Genomic DNA, 16,790 nt, shown 5'->3' with positions numbered 1-16,790 from the left:
ATGTAAATGTTGATGATTGGATTATTACTTAAATATTGACTAACGTACTTATTTTTTTTTATTGATGATACATCATTTAATTTATAAATATAGTTTAAAATATGATTTCTCTAACACATCCCACAAAATTAATATAATCAGTGTTCCAAGAGAATATAGCTTAGTTGTTTACAAATAGTCACCCTTCCATCCGAAGTTCCATGTTTGGTACACATCTCCCGAAATCTCTCGTACAAAGGGAGGAAACGATAAAAAAAAAAGAAGGAAAACTAATAAAAAAGAGTTAAAAATTTTGAGTCTTAATAATAAGGATAAAATAAAAGATAAAGTGAATAGTATTATGATTGATTTTTTAGTGTAAAAATGTGATTTTTCGTTGAAGTAAATAGTACCGGAAGCTTTTCGTTAAAGTTCTAAAAAAAATATGGAAAAAGATTCTCTTTGTAGAGATCTAGAAGATCAATTAATCATGTTTGTTTATCATATATCATATGGTCACAAAAAAATTTAAATTAAATTTTAAATTGTATATAAATAACTTACGACGGACATGATTGATTAATTATTCGAATCTCTAAAAAAAAAAATTCCGGAGAGAATCTTTTTCTAAAAATATAAAAGGACCTGGGAGATAAGAAAGCAATTAAAAACGACAAAACAATATGACCCCACGAAAATTAAAGATAAGAGAAAAAAGAGGAATCCAAGACTGTTTTAGGCAGAAAGACGAAGACTTGTTAGTCTTCCAAGTCAACGCCTAATTATCGTAGCATTGAAGAGCTCTAAAGTCGTCTAGATCTGTTGATTTTCACATATGATCTATGGAAACAAGTCCTTTCATCTTCATCTTCATCTTCATCATCATCTGAAAACTTGAATGCAGTAAGTTCCTCTTGCAACTATATATGCCAAATCCATTATTTATAGATTAATTATTTCATTTTTCTTCAAGTTTGTATACTTAATTATTTCATCAATAACCAGCTATACAATTTGTGCAATTTTCAGCCTGCCTTAATTATTCCATCATTCACCCTGAATTTGTTGATCGTAAGTGCAAACTGATCCATGCAAACAAGTGCCGTCATGACCTGACAGACTTCCTGGCTACAGATCATGTCCAATATTCGAGCAAGTTTCGAGTCTTGAAACGCAGGATTGCAAGGATCCCTACAGTTACGGGTAATCCCAAAACTGACCCATTTTTCCGTTCAATATGGCAAAATTTATGAAAATAATATATACTATTATATGATTTTTGCAATATTGAGCTTTTCTTTTTCCCGGTCTTTCAAATTTATATGGTGTTTTTTTTGTACTTTGTTACTGAGTAATATTATATGACGTTTTTTTTTTTGACAAATGATAGTGTTGTCGGTAAAATTGCTAGTTGTTAGGGGGAGGGGATCGGTGGAGATCGAATCCATAAGTATGATTGTTTTCCGACATTGCTGTAAAGCGCCATTATATGGTGTGTTTTATTGTGCTTTAGACATACAATATCAAGTTGTTAGATTATTTTGTATATATTAAGGAAAAGAATATTTCCATAAAACGTAACAGGGACTGTATACATAGTGGCGGGACGGTTATCAAACTTATGATGTAGGCAACCTTGATCTGAATCCGCCATGTTGCCATCCCAAGTCTCAAATTGGCACCTCTAGATATGCTTACTAGGAGTCCATTGATTATTTCACATTTACTATAAATTTGTATATGATTGCGCAGGCATCAACAATTAGTTCTTATCATTTTAATTTGTGCAGTTGTGAATATTTCTGAGTCTCAAGAGATCAAGCTTCCAAATTTGCAAGGAACTAGGCTTTGACTGTTACTCTTCCTTTCGTTGAGTTCTGCACCTCAATATCGCTCAAGAACGGTTCGCCGTTTCTTTGATTGCTTGGAGGTCAGTTCACGCTTAATATGGCACTGGGAGAGATTTTTCTTGCGGCGTTTCTACAGTTGCTGCTCGACAGGTTGACCCCTCGCGAGATTCTCAACTACTTTGGAAACTTCCGGGGCGTCAGAAGGAAGCTGGAGAAGTTGAGGACCACGTTATCTACAATCGGAGTGGTGGTGAGTGATGCCGAGGAAAGGCAACTGACTGAGGGTGCTGTAAAACTGTGGCTCGATGATCTCAGAGATTTGGCTTATGATATCGAAGACACGTTGGACAAATTTGCCACACAAATGTTGAAGCGCATGATAGAGGGACGTGAACAAGCCAACACAAGCAACAAGATACGGAGATCATTTTATAAAGTTAAATTGAGGTTTGATATGAACTCCGAAATGAAGAAGATTATGGAGCGGTTGCAAGACATATCTGAACGGAAAGAAAAGTTTGGCTTGAAAGATACTGGGACGTCTGCTAAGGAATCACGAAGTTTACAAAGTGCAGGCGTGTTAGATGAAAAGCTTGTTGTTGGAAGAGATGATGACAAAGGGGAGATTATCGAATTGTTGTCAAGAAAATACAAGCATGCAGGTACTGTCAATTTTGGTGTAGTTGCTATAGTTGGGATGCCCGGAGTCGGGAAGACGACACTTGCTCAACTTGTATTCAACCACAAAGATGATGCCATGAAGGAGTTTGAGCCAAAGGTGTGGGTATCTGTGTCTGATGACTTCGATGTTGTGCGAGTGACAAAGGCAATTCTTGAATCAATCACATCCCGACCCGTTCAAGTCGAGGAGTTTAGTAAAATGCAGCATGATTTGAGTGAGCAGTTAAGAGGAAAAAAGTTTTTAATCGTTTTAGATGATATTTGGAACAAAGGTGACTATGATCTATACGATCTCTGGACAAGACTTCAATCCCCTTTTGGCGTCGGAGCTGGAGGAAGTAAGATACTTGTGACAACCCGTGATGTGAATGTTGCCAAGTTTATGGGAGCCGCTGGAGTCCATAATTTGAAGTGCATGAGAGATGATGATTGTTTGGAAATATTTGAGCGACATGCATTCGGGGAACTTAACGATGGAAAACCAGTAAATTATGAGTTAATTCGAAGAAAAATTGTCGAAAAATGTCGTGGATTACCATTTGCTGCAAGGACTCTCGGTGGCCTTTTACGTTGCAAAGAAAAAGATGAGTGGGAAGAAATATTGAACAACAAATTGTGGAATATAGCAGATAAGAGTGACATTCTCCCCGTACTAAAGTTGAGCTATCACTATCTTCCATCAAATTTGAAGAGGTGTTTTGCCTATTGCTCAATACTTCCAAACGACTATGAATTTAGGGAGAAGCAACTCGTCCTTTTGTGGATGGCAGAGGGTTTGATTCAACAAAAACCTGAAGACAATAAACAAATGGAGGATTTGGGCCGTGACTACTTTCGAGAGCTATTATCAAGGTCGTTGTTTCAAGAATCAAGCAAAAACAATTCACGATTTGTAATGCATGACCTCGTTAATGATTTAGCACAATGGGCAGCAGGAGAAATATGTTCTAGGTTGGAAGATAAGCAAGGTGATAACTTGCAACGCACCTGCTTTCGAAGGGCTCGCCATTCGTCTTTCATTGCTGGTCAATTTGATGGAGTTACGAGATTTGAGGACTTTCCTAAAGTTGAACGTTTGCGAACATTCCTGCCACTATCGCTTTCAGATTCCAGGTGGTGGAGTAAATATTTGTCTCATAAGGTTATTTTTGAGTTACTACCACAGTTGCAATACTTACGAGTGCTCTCTTTGAATGGCTACAAAATAACTGAGCTGCCAAACTCAATTGGTGATTTGAGGTTGTTACAGTATCTTGACCTTTCCTACACAGATATAACCAGTTTGCCTGAATCAACAAGCACTCTTTACAGCTTGCAAACATTGATATTGGAAGGTTGTTCTAAATTGAAGTCATTGCCTGCGAAGATGAGTAATCTAATTAATTTGCGCCATCTAAACAACTTGGATGCATATTCGTTGGGAGGAATGCCTCCACAACTGGGTAGAATGGTGAATCTCCAATCATTGTCTAATTTTGTGGTCAGTGGTGGTAGTGATGGATCAAGGATAAGGGAGATAGAGTTCCTATTGCATCTCCGCGGGACATTGTGCATCTCAAGATTGGAGAATGTGATTGATGTCGAGGATGCTCGGAGGGCCAACTTAAAATGCAAGGAGAGGCTTGATTCATTGGTCCTAGAATGGTCTCATTCAAGCAACACAAGAGAAACGGAATCTGCTGTGCTTGACATGTTACAGCCTCATACAAAGCTCAAGGAGCTCACCATCAAGAGTTATGCCGGAAAGGAATTTTCATCATGGGTTGCAGTTTCTTTGTTCTCTAATATGGTGCTTGTGCGGTTAGAGGAATGTAACAATTGTTTATCGTTGCCACCTCTTGGACAATTGCCTCAGCTCAAAGAACTTTATATTAGAGGAATGAATGCAGTGGAAAGTGTTGGTGCTGAGTTTTATGGAGAGTGCATCTCGCCTTTTCCGCTATTAGAGACTCTTGAGTTTGTGGATATGCAACATTGGAAGGAATGGCTTCCTTTCCAATTGGATCGTGGAAATGGTGTTTTCCCTTGCCTGAAAACGCTCTTTGTAAAAAAATGTTCAAAACTGGGGGGTAAGTTGCCAGAGAACCTCAATTCTTTAGCAAAGCTTGGAATTGTTAAATGTGAAGAATTAGTGGTTTCAATTGCCAACCACAAACAACTTCGTCATTTAAACATTGACTGTTGTAAAGTGTTGGTGCATACAGCTGCTAAGGTTGAGTTTGAGTTGTTAGAGTCCTTGTGCCTTTCAAACATTTCGGAGCTCATGTCTCTGCAAACAGGGGAATTGTTCCAGAAGGGATTAACCAAGGTTAGAGATTTGAAGATTAATGGATGTGAGGAGCTGATGTCTTCATTGAAGAACGAGGGTAGATTATTGCAACAGTTGACTTCTCTTGGCCGTTTGGAAATTGAAGACAACTCTCCTCTAGTTGAAGAATTGGGAAAAGAAGCAGAGGAGTTGCTGCAATTGCAAATATTGGAGTGCAAGCTTGAATGTCTGGAGTTAAAGAAGTGCGAAAATATTTTGAAGCTACCAAAAGGGTTAAATCAGTTGTCGTCTCTTCAACAGCTTTGCATACACAAATGTCCACGTCTGGTTTCTTTTGAGGATGTTGGTCTGCCACCTTCTCTTAAAGACATCAAGATTACAGAGTGTCATTCGTTGATATATTTGGCAAAATTTCAGGTTCCCCAAAATCTCAGAAGAATACAGATAAGTGACTGTAAAAGTTTGAAATCACTAGTAGATGAGGAGGTTGTTGGTTCTTCTCTGTTGTCTTCTCACATTTGCCTTGAGTACTTGAAAATCCAGGAATGTCAATCTCTGACGTCGTTATCATTGAGCGGCCAGCTTCTTAGGACACTTAAACACCTTGAGATATACGATTGTTTACAGCTGGAGTTAATTGTACAGGACGGGTTCTCCCACTACAATACTAATCAGTGTCTTGAATATATAAGGATCTGGAAGTGCCAAAATCTGAAATACTTACTAGATGGCTTATACCACCTCATCAATCTTCAAACGTTGGATATTTATTACTGTGGAAGTCTTGTTTCTATCCCCAGACTAAGTGGGGGGAGAAAAGCCTCCAACCTGAGAGAGATCAAGATAACCGATTGCGACAAATTGGAGGTGTTACCCGAAGCCATGCGCAATCTCAACTCTCTTGAGGAATTGACCATTGACTACCGTGAAGGTTTGAGTTGCTTCTTTCCCGCCAACCTCACATCACTTACAATTTCGAAAGTCAAGAGCTGTAAGTCATTGTGGGAGTTGGAGTGGGGATTGCACAGACTTACCTCTCTTAGAAAATTATGGATCTACGGCAATGACCCGGATATGGTATCGTTTCCACCCGACGTGGTCCAGACGGAGACACTCCTCCCCAAATCTCTCATTGGACTATTAATTTGTGGTTTCCCGAATCTGATGAAACTGAGCAGCAAAGGCTTTCAATCCCTAACGTCTCTTCAATCTCTACATCTCTCCAGTTGTTTTCGACTAGCATCCATTCCAGAAGAGGGTCTTCCTCCTTCACTTACACAACTTCTCATCTCTAGGTGTCCTGTGCTAAAAGAGAGATGCGAACGAGGAAAAGGACGCTACTGGCACAAAATATCCCACATCCCTTACATAGCGTAGAGAGATTTTAAGATGATGCGAAGCTGATGGTCGATTCGATCCTAGTCTCCAGGTCCAGGTATCATCTTTTCAATAGTATTGTTAATCGTCTTTATTCTCGTAATTAAAGTAATCCACAATATTCCTCAAGTTGGTAAAATGTTTTAAGTGTTTTTTTTATTTGTGTCCTCAAGATTTTGGGGTTTCAGGAGTGACTGTTTTGAGAGGCATTCATTTGAGATTTGGCTGACAAACTACAGTAGGGCTGGTTTTGTGTTTGCATTGAGAGCGATTCTCTAAAGACAACCATGCCTATTTCTAAGCCAAGGTTTCTTCTCCCGCGCTGCTCGCAACTCTAGTGTATGAGCTCTCCGGATTTGTAATATAAATGTGGTACTCTTTTCTACGTTTGGAGTTTTTCCCACTGGGTTTTCTCCGATCAAGATTTTAACGAGGCCACTTAAACCTGAACTTTTGTAATTCCTCCCTATGATGGATGTTTATGGGATCACCGTTTTCCTATCCCAGTTGATTTTATTTTAGCAATTTGTGACTTGTGAGCGAGTAGTGCATTTAATTTAATGTGTCGAGAATTAGGCAATTAACAAGGAAATGGAAAGGCAAGGGGCTTATTGCTCAAGTGGGTAAAAGAGTGTTTTTACTCTTGCACCTCAGGTTTTATCGTCGAATACTCCTTCTGCATTGTTGCTTGTATAATAAATAACCATAGTAATAAATAGATCATTCTCTTGCTTCCACATGTTTCCCGGATTACCTCCCTGCTAATGACTTGCTGAGCGAGAATGGATCATAAAGTTGTCCTCCTCCATGATCAGACGCCGACTTACCAGAGGCAAATGCGAGATTGTTTGTTGAACTGTTGATTAGGAGCCTGTGGGATCTCGTGTCGAGTTGAGTGAGCAGGAGAGTTTTGTTGAATTTGATTATGTTTCCTTGGCCCGGGAGGCAGAGGACTGGGAAAATTGGCAATTTGGTGAGGTGGATTGAAGTTACCCGGTCTCATTTGTATACCATGAAAAAAAAGTGAGATTCTACTATAAAACCAATTAGCAATATGGGAGTAAACCAACTGACTTATAAGCTGATGCAATGCCTCTCCTCCAATTGATGTGAGATTCATTCTCAACATAGCGTCCAAGGTTAAGCAATACCTAGATGAAGTTGTACTGTTATCATCGCCAGCAAACAACAATAAAAAGAAGGCAGCAAGAAGGAGACATTTGAGATGATCCCACGTTCTCTTCCTTAACCTAGAGAAATTACCCAGAAGCTTGTTGGCGAAAGTTGAATAAAAAATAGAAGAACATGTCTCCAAGAATTTGGCACGCTGCTGCTGCTCCATTCTTCAAAGAATAATACTCCAGAAAAAGGTGTAAGGTCCTCCAGATAACTTGAATGCCATTTACATGGTTATCATTTTGATCAAATATTGGGTAAAGCTTAAACAAAAGCATGGAGACAAATGACAGAAGCTACAAAACAAAAGTAAGGGGAAGAAAGAATTTAATACTGAAAAAAAAGAAAATGAAGAAATATGGGCAACCCCATCGCCTCCATTGTCACAAAAGGAATATAATTTTCAAAAGAAGACAAGCAAAACAAGTCTTCATTTTCTCAAAAGTTAACGAAGAAGAGAAGGGCTAGCGGGACTTCAAAGGTAAACAGGACTTCAGACTTGCTTTCAGAGACGTCGTGTCTCCCGCTCGCGCTATAGCGAAGACTATGGCGCGAGGGTTACTAGTGCGACCATGGAGCCCCGTGACAAAAATCGAAAAGGAAGAAAAGTTCAGCAGCACAGACCAAGAGAAGCAGGGGGTTTTCTTCCGAATATAAAGCCATGTCAATCAAAGAAGTAGAGCAATCCAAATCATAGAAAAGCTACCAAGTGGTTAATGAGATTCATATTCAAACCCGAATCCCCATTAACAAATCCAAGCCAAATTAGTTGGCCTTGTCGTCGAAACTCAAAATTAAGGTTAGCTAAATGCCAATTAGCTGATAACTGGTGGGAAACTCATACAAAGTCATATAAAATGGTGCATTACAATGCATATGTCAGATGGCAAATAGCTGACACAAAATACCTATCAAATTCCAAATTTCAAAATTCTCAGTTAGCAAATAGCTAATACAAAATACCCATCAAATTCCAAAGTTCAAAATTCTCAAATGGTACGAAGCCACACAAATTAAATTCCAAATCCATTTTCGAACTAAGTCAGTTTGAACCCGCTAAGAGTATGTAGGCAATCTAGACACTCAATTTAGATGCAACTAGCAAAAATGCCCGCGCGTTGCTGCGGGACTTGAATGCACCAGCCTTAACCACATGAATAAGACATTTAACCTGAAAAAAAAATTCAACATAATCATGAACGAACAAAAGGAATAGATGAGTGAAAGGTGTCGGCAAGATAAGCAGTTTGATTTTTATATACATTCAACCGAGTTGATTACAAAAGATACGATTGCGAAAAATGCTCTGTTTCCTGAGAAACATAAGCAACATGCATTTAACACTTATATTGCCCTTCAAGTTAAGATGGCAAAATATATGTCCTACAGGCCAGACACGTGTTTTAACAGCTAAACAACAAAGCAAAAAACATTTGTTATTCTTGTTTCAGCAGCTAATCTTTCAAGCACTAATGTATGGATTAATGTATCATCCACCTAATTCATATCACACATCCACAGATACTCGAGAACGCTTATTCAACTTCATAAATTTTTCTGAGGCTCCAAACGTTGAAGGGTAAGCGTTTACAATCATACAGGTCAGATTTCTTTTTTAAAATAATCATTTCAAAATGTCTTTCTTCAAGGAGAGACAATTACATAGAGAGAAAATACCTGTTTTTTATTAAGAAGGTAGCAAAATTCGTTAAAGAGTCGTCCTCCAAGCTTTTCATCTTTTATATCAACAAACACTAAAACTGGGCAGCTTGGTATATCAACAGAAGGTTTACCATCCAAATCATGTTTAAGCAACTCATTGTTTAAGAAATTCATTAGGTATATACATCTCCTTCAAGAGACGTTTGGACCTACAATTTAATCCGCATTATTCTTATTGCATGTAAAACTAATTTTGGGAACCAAATCTTGACAAATATAAGAATCACCCTATTTAGTTCACTTCTTCATAAGGGGTAATCTTATATAAAAGAACTTGAAACAAATTCAAGGTACAGCAGCATCAAATACTAAGCATTAGTCTACTCCACGAAATTCAATATTATATGTATGTAACACTATCACAATAAACGAGTTAAACTGAAGAATGAAATATAAAAATTCACCCATATATACAAAACCCATCAACGAAAAAGAGGGGTTTAGAAGAATACTCAATCTCACGAATCTGCTCCTCAGCTTCACAGAAAGGAAGATGCCTTCAAAATAGACCCAAATCCTAGACTCAATACACAGAGAGAGAAATATTTAGAAATTTTTTAGACAACAACTCTCACAGAAAGACAACAACGTTTTGGGACGACAACCCTCACAAAAAGAGAACATCGTTTGACGGCAAGAGAACACAAAGCAAAACAAAAATGAAAGTTAAAACAAAGAAAGATGCAGTCAAACAAAGCGGGAAGCAACAGAGCAAATTTCCGAGAGAACACGAACCCATCGCTGATATTAAAATTATATTTGGGTAAATTGGGTATGACTGAGGGTACTGACCTTCTCCGGACATCTCGTGTTCGAAATTGGAAGAGTTTAAGATGTGATTTTGGTGGAAAATGGGCAGCGCTGCAGAGAGAAAAAAGCAAGTCCATGTTTCTGTGGAATCCAAATTGCAGAAATCAAACGATGTAGAGGAGGATTTTGAAGATTATGAATCTAAGAAAGAGGAGAAATTTACCTTTGGGGAAGAGTGGTGGCCACTGCTGCTGAAACTGAAAAGATTTTGGCAAATAAGTCGAGAAGGAAGACAGTGGGAGTCGGCAACTCAGAATTTTCAGCCAAACATAAAGAGAATATGAAGAAAGAAATAGTTTTGTAAGATGCTGAAAAGAAAAACAGGGAACAATAGGGTTTTACCTAAGGACTCGAGCTGGGCTCTGAGATGTAGACCTCCCTCTCCCTTCCTCTCCCTGACATTCCACACCCTCCCCCCATCTCCATCTGTAACTAATCCAGCCCAAACAAAATGTACGTTTGCATGTATATCACTAATTGTAACGTTTAAATAAATGGAAAACTAACCAAAACACCCTCAAAAGTTTCACTTTAATCATCAGGACAAAACTTAGCAAAAATGCCAATCATGCCCTTCACACATCCATACAAGATTGCTTAGCAATTTCAGAAAAATTTTGCATGCCAAAGATAAGGTGGCAAACTTTGCAGCAACCAAGACAATATGGATTCACGTGGCTTTCAACAGCTTTCAGAAACAGTGCTGACAGCTTTCAGAAACAGTGTGTTGTCACCATCAAAAAGTTGTAAATATTGAAAAATTATTTTGTTGTTTAGGAATCAGCTTTTGTATATAAGGGAGTTTTTCCTCCCATACAGAAGACACCTGAATACCACACACATATCTCAATATCTGAAAACACCATACACTCAAGCATTCGTAGTCTTCATAGCATCCTTGTAAACACTTCTTTGTAATCACTTTCTTGTAAACAACCATCTCTGTAAACATTCCATATATCAATAAAAGTTCAAGTGTACATATTCAAGCAATCTTGAAGTCTTAAGTAAGTTTTCTTTTCCTTCTTTAGTGTGTTTGTTTAATTAGACTTCTAGTCCAAAACAGGGAAACACTATTGTGATTATATTATTAATCTGCTAAACTGACGATCATACTTTGTTCGAGCACTCTGTTATAGTTGAATGCTTGCCATACAAATAACTAGACATTAACCAGGGTACCTCTGAGTTCTTTGTACCTCTGAGTTCAGCCGTTAAGGCCTTATACTTGTACTGTGAGTGGCCGTCATGCTGAAACATGTCGAGTTCCATGTGCAAGGTTCTATGTCTAGTTGTTATAATGGTCATCTGACTATTTAACCATGCATGCTTTTCGAATTTGGTATCAGAGCCAAGTTTAGCATTTTAATAATATGATTATAATAGTAAAGTACCTTGAGGACGGAAGTCATTAAAGCAACTGATATCACACTTGTTTATTTTGTATGAATAACAGATATTATTGTCCCTGTAGACCTTGTCAACCACAATTACCAGGTATTTATTGTCCTAGACATCCAACTATAAATAGCATAAAGAGAAGACTATCATTTATATCCAAAAGAATTAGCAGGACCTTGAAGAAGCAAAAGTTTTATCTTGGTTATCTTGAACATCCTTCATTTATTAGTAAATATAATAACACTGAAGTGCAGCATAAAGTTTTAGAAGCAAAAAGAGTAACTGACCAAGTTTTAGAGACCCTGAGAGAAGAAAGAGAGGTTCTAAGAAACCAATTAGCTGTAACTTTAGAGAAAGGTAGACTATAGTATATGATAGATTATCTTAATTTAGAAATTAGTGAACCCCAAAAAAGAAAAATAACTTTAGACCAAAATAGTTTAGTTTGTTATTTTCCATCAAGAAAGCATAATCATATTTTGCACAGTGAAGAAAATCCGCAAGCCAATAGTATTATAGATCTTATTATTAGTCAAGCAGAAAATATAAAATTAGAAAATAATAAGCATAATCATTTGTTAAACCAGTTGTTAGAACATTTTCAGAAAAATTCCATAAAGATAATTAGACAAAATTTAGATTATATTACATCTCAGTTAGAAGATAATAATAAAAATATTCAAAGGTTTCCTAGCAAAAGAGAGATAAAAGAGCTTGTTGACCTCATAGATAGTAAGCCAAAGCAAGTAGAACTTAGGTCATTAGAAATAGTTGAACAACTAAAATTAGAAGTTCAAAAAATTCAATTCGTACAAAAGGAGTTGAGAGAACAAGTAGATAAGTTGCATAATAAAATAGACAAATTATTAGTTTAATGACAGATTCTAGAACTAGCAGAAAATATATTCAAGCTTTGAAAGAAATTAGTAAATTAGATAAAGAACCAGTAGGATTAACAGATTTTTCAACACAAGTATCCAGTAGTAATATTCCCATTAGGCAAAATAATTTGATTATCCAATTAGTTTTAAGTCTAGCTGAAAAATTAGATCAAGTTGAAGAACAAATAGCAGAAATAAACCAAGTTTTACATAACGCATCTTCATCACTTCCACCATCCTTGCTAGATAAATTAGAAAATTTAACTTTGAGTGCAAATAATAATAGAAGACCTAAGCTAAATCCTTTTGATAATAGAAAATGGAACTCTTTAGGAAAAAAGGAAAAGAAGTAGTTAGAGCGGAAGATATTTATCCAAATGAAGAAGAAGCACAAGAATTTATTCGAAGAGGTTTTGAGAGAACACAGAAAAATAAATATAACTTGTATCAACTAGGTTTATTTGAAAACAGAAGTAGAATTGTAAGCAGCATCAGTCAACATGAAGTTAGTTGTATTGATAAAGAAGTCACACTTAATCTAATTAGTAAAGAAGCAGTTACTCATTTGAGAAAATCACATTTTAGTCAGATTCATATAGGAACAATATTAATTGGAATAGCAGGATTAACCAGAGCACAAGTAGGTACAAAGGCTTTAGTATACATATATGATGATAGATGGGATAATCACCAACAAGCAGCAATAGCAACAGCTGAAGTAGACTTAAGTTCAAACTTAGCAGTCATAGGTTGCATTCCAAATTATGTTATGACGATTAATGAATTTAGTAAATATATTAAAGTGAGCATAAGAACAAAAAATTATAATATGAAAGGAGAATATAAAAATTTGTGTATTAGCTTAATGTATATAGGTAAAGTGTCTGATAGATATAATCATAAGTTTAATTTAGAGTTTCAAAATTTAGTCCAAACGTTTGGCAGTAAGCATGTAAATATGATAGAAGCAAAACCCGTAGATAATAGCTTTTTAGAAGGAACTCAGTGGACATTGCCCAATTTACAAGTAGCACAAAATAGACAACCAGATAAAGTACAAATATATGAAACTAGTACAGGTCAAGCAACAATTAGGTTTAGTAATTATAAACAACTAGAAAAAATAGAAGAGGATGAGAGTGAGATCGAAAATGAGAATATACATATGGCTTTTGATAATCTAGATATTAATTTAGTTGAGCAAAACTTTGATCATATTGTAGACAAGCTTATAGAAGATATTGATCATTTAGATGAAGAAAAGTATTTAGAAAAATATAAGACATATGATTTAGGACTACATAAAATTTTAGATGAGGAGATGAAAATTTTAATCTTAGAAATAGGAGTAGAACATATTTTAGGATCAAAAGAATATAATAATTTATTAGAATTAAAAGAAGAATGTAATCCAGCAGAAGAAAGTAGTACATCAGGAGTAGAAAATCCAGGACAAGCAAGTAGAACTGATCAACAATTTTTGAGACCAACAAATAAACATTATAATGAAGGAGCAAGAGTAGACCGCATAGAAGAAAGCATGATAAAACCTAGAAAAAATAGGATTCCGTATTTGAGAGGGTTAGAACAAATTAATATAGCTGGTAATATATTAAACTTAGACAATGTAGATCCACAAGATTGGGAGAGAACAATTGAAAGATGGGAAAAAGGTTGCGTACATGCAGCATTGATGTTAGATTTTAGTAATTCACAAAATATGCTAGATTATTTTGAGCATACTTTAGATGGTTTAGTTTTTGATTATTTCCAGTCATGGAAAGTCCAAAATCCAGAATAGCATCAGGCAGCTAAAACACATTTTAATATTGATGGTTTTGTTACTTTGATTAAACAAGAATTTTTAGATCATAATAGATTAGATGGCAGAAGTGAACAAGAGCAGAAAAGAGCAATTAGAAATTTAGAACAATTACAAATTTGTGATTTACAATATATAGCTGAATATACCACTGATTTCTTTAAATATTTAGGTAGAACAGGTAGAATTAGTGATATTAATTTATTAGATACTTATATGACAAAAATAAAAGGACCAATAGGAGAAAAGATTTGGAATGAATGGCAAAAGCATCCAAAGAAAAATGATATTGCAATAGGACCTAGAATTCAACATGTATACGATATACTTAGACAAGAGTGTAGTCAAATAAAAGCTAAGAGACAAATTAGGAAACAATTTTACATGAGTTGTAAAAACATAGATTTACCACAACAGTATGGTTGTCATAAGAAAAATAAGCATAAGAAAATACACAAAAAGAAATATAAGTCATATAAACCGTACAAACAGCATAAGAATTTTAGTATAAGACCTTCAAGAACATATAGGAAGAGAAAATATATTCCAAAACAATTTAGAAAAAGAAGTGGCAAACCTTGGATTAGAAAATATAAAGCACCAAAAGATAAGAGTAATTGTAAATGTTATTTATGTGGAGAAGCTGGACATATTAGACCTAAATGTCCAAAACTAGGTAAACAGTCAAAAGAGAAAGTACATTTGATGGAGTTACTTAAGCTAGAAGAAGATGAGGATATTCAGTCAATATACAGTTTAGATAATTTAAGTGATAATGAGAGTATTTATAGTATAGAGAGTATTAACATGATAGATTCAGACTCAGAAGATTCAAGTAACACAAATAGTGATTTAGAAGAGTATATGTGTGCCTTCATAGAAGAACAGCATGAAGAAGAATATAAATACATTAATTTAGGTTGGGCAGAAAAATGTCATAAGTGTATTAAATTAGTTGCAAATAAATACTATAATACATATTCAATATTGTGTGAAAATTGTTATAATAATAAGTTATTAGAAATTAATTCAGCAGAATCACAAGAAAGCACTGAAATATTAAGAAATACTGTTTATAGTATAGAAAAGCCAAAAAATAGTTCTTTAATTACCATAAATTGTGAAATAGAATTAGCAAAAGAACATAAGATACAAACAACAGCTATGATAGATACAGGAAGTACTAAGAGTGTCATAAGAGAGGAGTTAGTACCAGAAAAGTATAGACAAAAATTAGCAAAACCAGTGAAAATAACGCAGTTTGATGAAAGACCAGTCTATTTAACACATTGCATTAATAATGAGTCCATTAAAGTGGAAAAACAACAATTTAATCTACCATTAACATTTGTCTCACCAGTAGGATCATACCCATTCATTCTAGGTTTAAACTTTTTGAAAAGTTTACAAGGTTTTTTATTTATGAACCCTAGCATAACATTTTTCAAAAGAGGAATTACAATAATTGACCAAAGTAATACCATAGAAGCATACAAAAGTATAAGTATAGAAGAATCTAGTAGTCAAGACAATTATTATTTGGAAAATTCAAAAGAAAATGATGAGCATAATAATCTAAAAGAGTTTGCGTTTGATGAAGAAATATTTAAACACGAATATCCAATTATAGATGAAGGAACCCGTATAGAAATCTTACAGTTAGACAGACCAAAGAGTTTAGAAGAATTGTTACAATTAGCAGAACAAACTAGGATTATAGGAGAAGACCCACAGTTACATTGGAGCAAAAATAAAATACTAGCAAAATTAGATATAATTAACCCAGATTTAACCATTAAGACGGTTGATATGCCTTGTAGTCTAATAGATAAACAAGAGTTTGAGTAGCAAATAAAAGAGTTGTTAAATTTAAAAGTAATTAGACCCTCTAAGTCCAGACACAGATCATCAGCATTTGTAGTAAGAAAACATTCAGAGCTAAAAAGAGGAAAGGCTAGAATAGTTTATAATTATAAGAGATTAAATGATAATACATATAAAGATAGTTATAAGTTACCAAATAAAGATGAACTTATAAATAAAATTCAACAAAGTAAATATTTTAGTAAATTTGATTGTAAATCAGGATTTTGGCAAATACGATTAGCAGAAGAATCAATTGGGTGTACAGCTTTTACTTGTCCAGAAGGACATTTTGAGTGGCTTGTTATGCCATTTGGACTTAAAAATGCTCCATCGATCTTTCAAAGAAAGATGGATCAAATTTTCAAGAAATATGATAATTTTTGTAGTGTTTATGTAGATGATATTTTAATACATAGTAAAAATCGAAATGAACATAGGAAGCATTTAGAGATAGTTTTACAAGAATTTATTAATAATGGGATTGTGATTAGCAAAAATAAAATAGCATTAGAAAAGCAAGATATAGAATTTTTAGGAATGTATATCAAGTCAGGTACGATACAATTACAAGATCATATAGCTAAAAAGGTATTAGAATTTCCAAACAAATTAGAAGATAAGAAACAGTTACAAGCATTTTTAGGATTGCTAAATTATGCAAGAAATTTTATCCCTGATTTAGGAAGAAAAATAGCAGTATTACATAGTAAAACTAGCAAAACGGGACAAAAATATTTTAATAGTGAAGATATTAAATTAGTTCAAAAAATAAAAGAAGAAATTACTAAACTTAAGCCATTAACATTACCATTAGATGATAGTTATAAGATAGTCGAAACAGATGCTTCATCATTAGGATGGGCAGATATACTATACCAGAAAAAGCATAGGGAGTCTCCAAAGTCTGACGAACAAGTTTGTAAATATTCCTCAGGAAAGTTTAGTGATGTACAGTC

General features: G+C 35.0%; 2 protein-coding genes across 2 annotated transcripts; one reads left to right on the top strand and one right to left on the bottom strand.

Moving 5' to 3' along the window:
- The first annotated feature begins 710 nt into the window (after positions 1-710).
- Positions 711-6,657, top strand: LOC126588847 (putative disease resistance RPP13-like protein 1). Its single transcript, XM_050253994.1, has 4 exons — positions 711-882; positions 1,009-1,182; positions 1,770-6,214; positions 6,330-6,657. Exon 3 carries the CDS (start codon positions 1,927-1,929, stop codon positions 6,154-6,156), a length of 4,230 nt encoding a protein of 1,409 aa, XP_050109951.1. The 5' UTR covers positions 711-882; positions 1,009-1,182; positions 1,770-1,926; the 3' UTR covers positions 6,157-6,214; positions 6,330-6,657.
- Positions 6,658-8,126: 1,469 nt separating this feature from the next.
- Positions 8,127-10,804, bottom strand: LOC126589275 (uncharacterized). Its single transcript, XM_050254527.1, has 6 exons — positions 10,787-10,804; positions 10,682-10,690; positions 10,028-10,206; positions 9,847-9,945; positions 9,507-9,571; positions 8,127-8,503 (listed from the first exon to the last, which is right to left on the bottom strand). The coding sequence occupies exons 1-6, from the start codon at positions 10,802-10,804 to the stop codon at positions 8,499-8,501; spliced, it is 375 nt and encodes a 124-aa protein (XP_050110484.1). The 3' UTR covers positions 8,127-8,498.
- Positions 10,805-16,790: the final 5,986 nt, after the last annotated feature.

Source organism: Malus sylvestris, chromosome 11 (genome assembly GCF_916048215.2).
Source record: "Malus sylvestris chromosome 11, drMalSylv7.2, whole genome shotgun sequence".
NCBI lineage: Eukaryota > Viridiplantae > Streptophyta > Magnoliopsida > Rosales > Rosaceae > Malus > Malus sylvestris.
This window is presented reverse-complemented; position numbering and strand designations above follow the sequence as displayed.

Bases quoted from the DNA above. Each gene is read 5' to 3' on its own strand.
- LOC126589275 (XM_050254527.1), bottom strand. The intron at 9,946-10,027 runs GTAAATTTCTCC...TGGATTCCACAG, and splicing joins GCCACCACTCTTCCCCAAAG to AAACATGGACTTGCTTTTTT. The intron at 9,572-9,846 runs GTCAGTACCCTC...TATTGAGTCTAG, and splicing joins ACACGAGATGTCCGGAGAAG to GATTTGGGTCTATTTTGAAG.
- LOC126588847 (XM_050253994.1), top strand. From the start codon at position 1,927: ATGGCACTGGGAGAGATTTTTCTTGCGGCGTTTCTACAGTTGCTGCTC.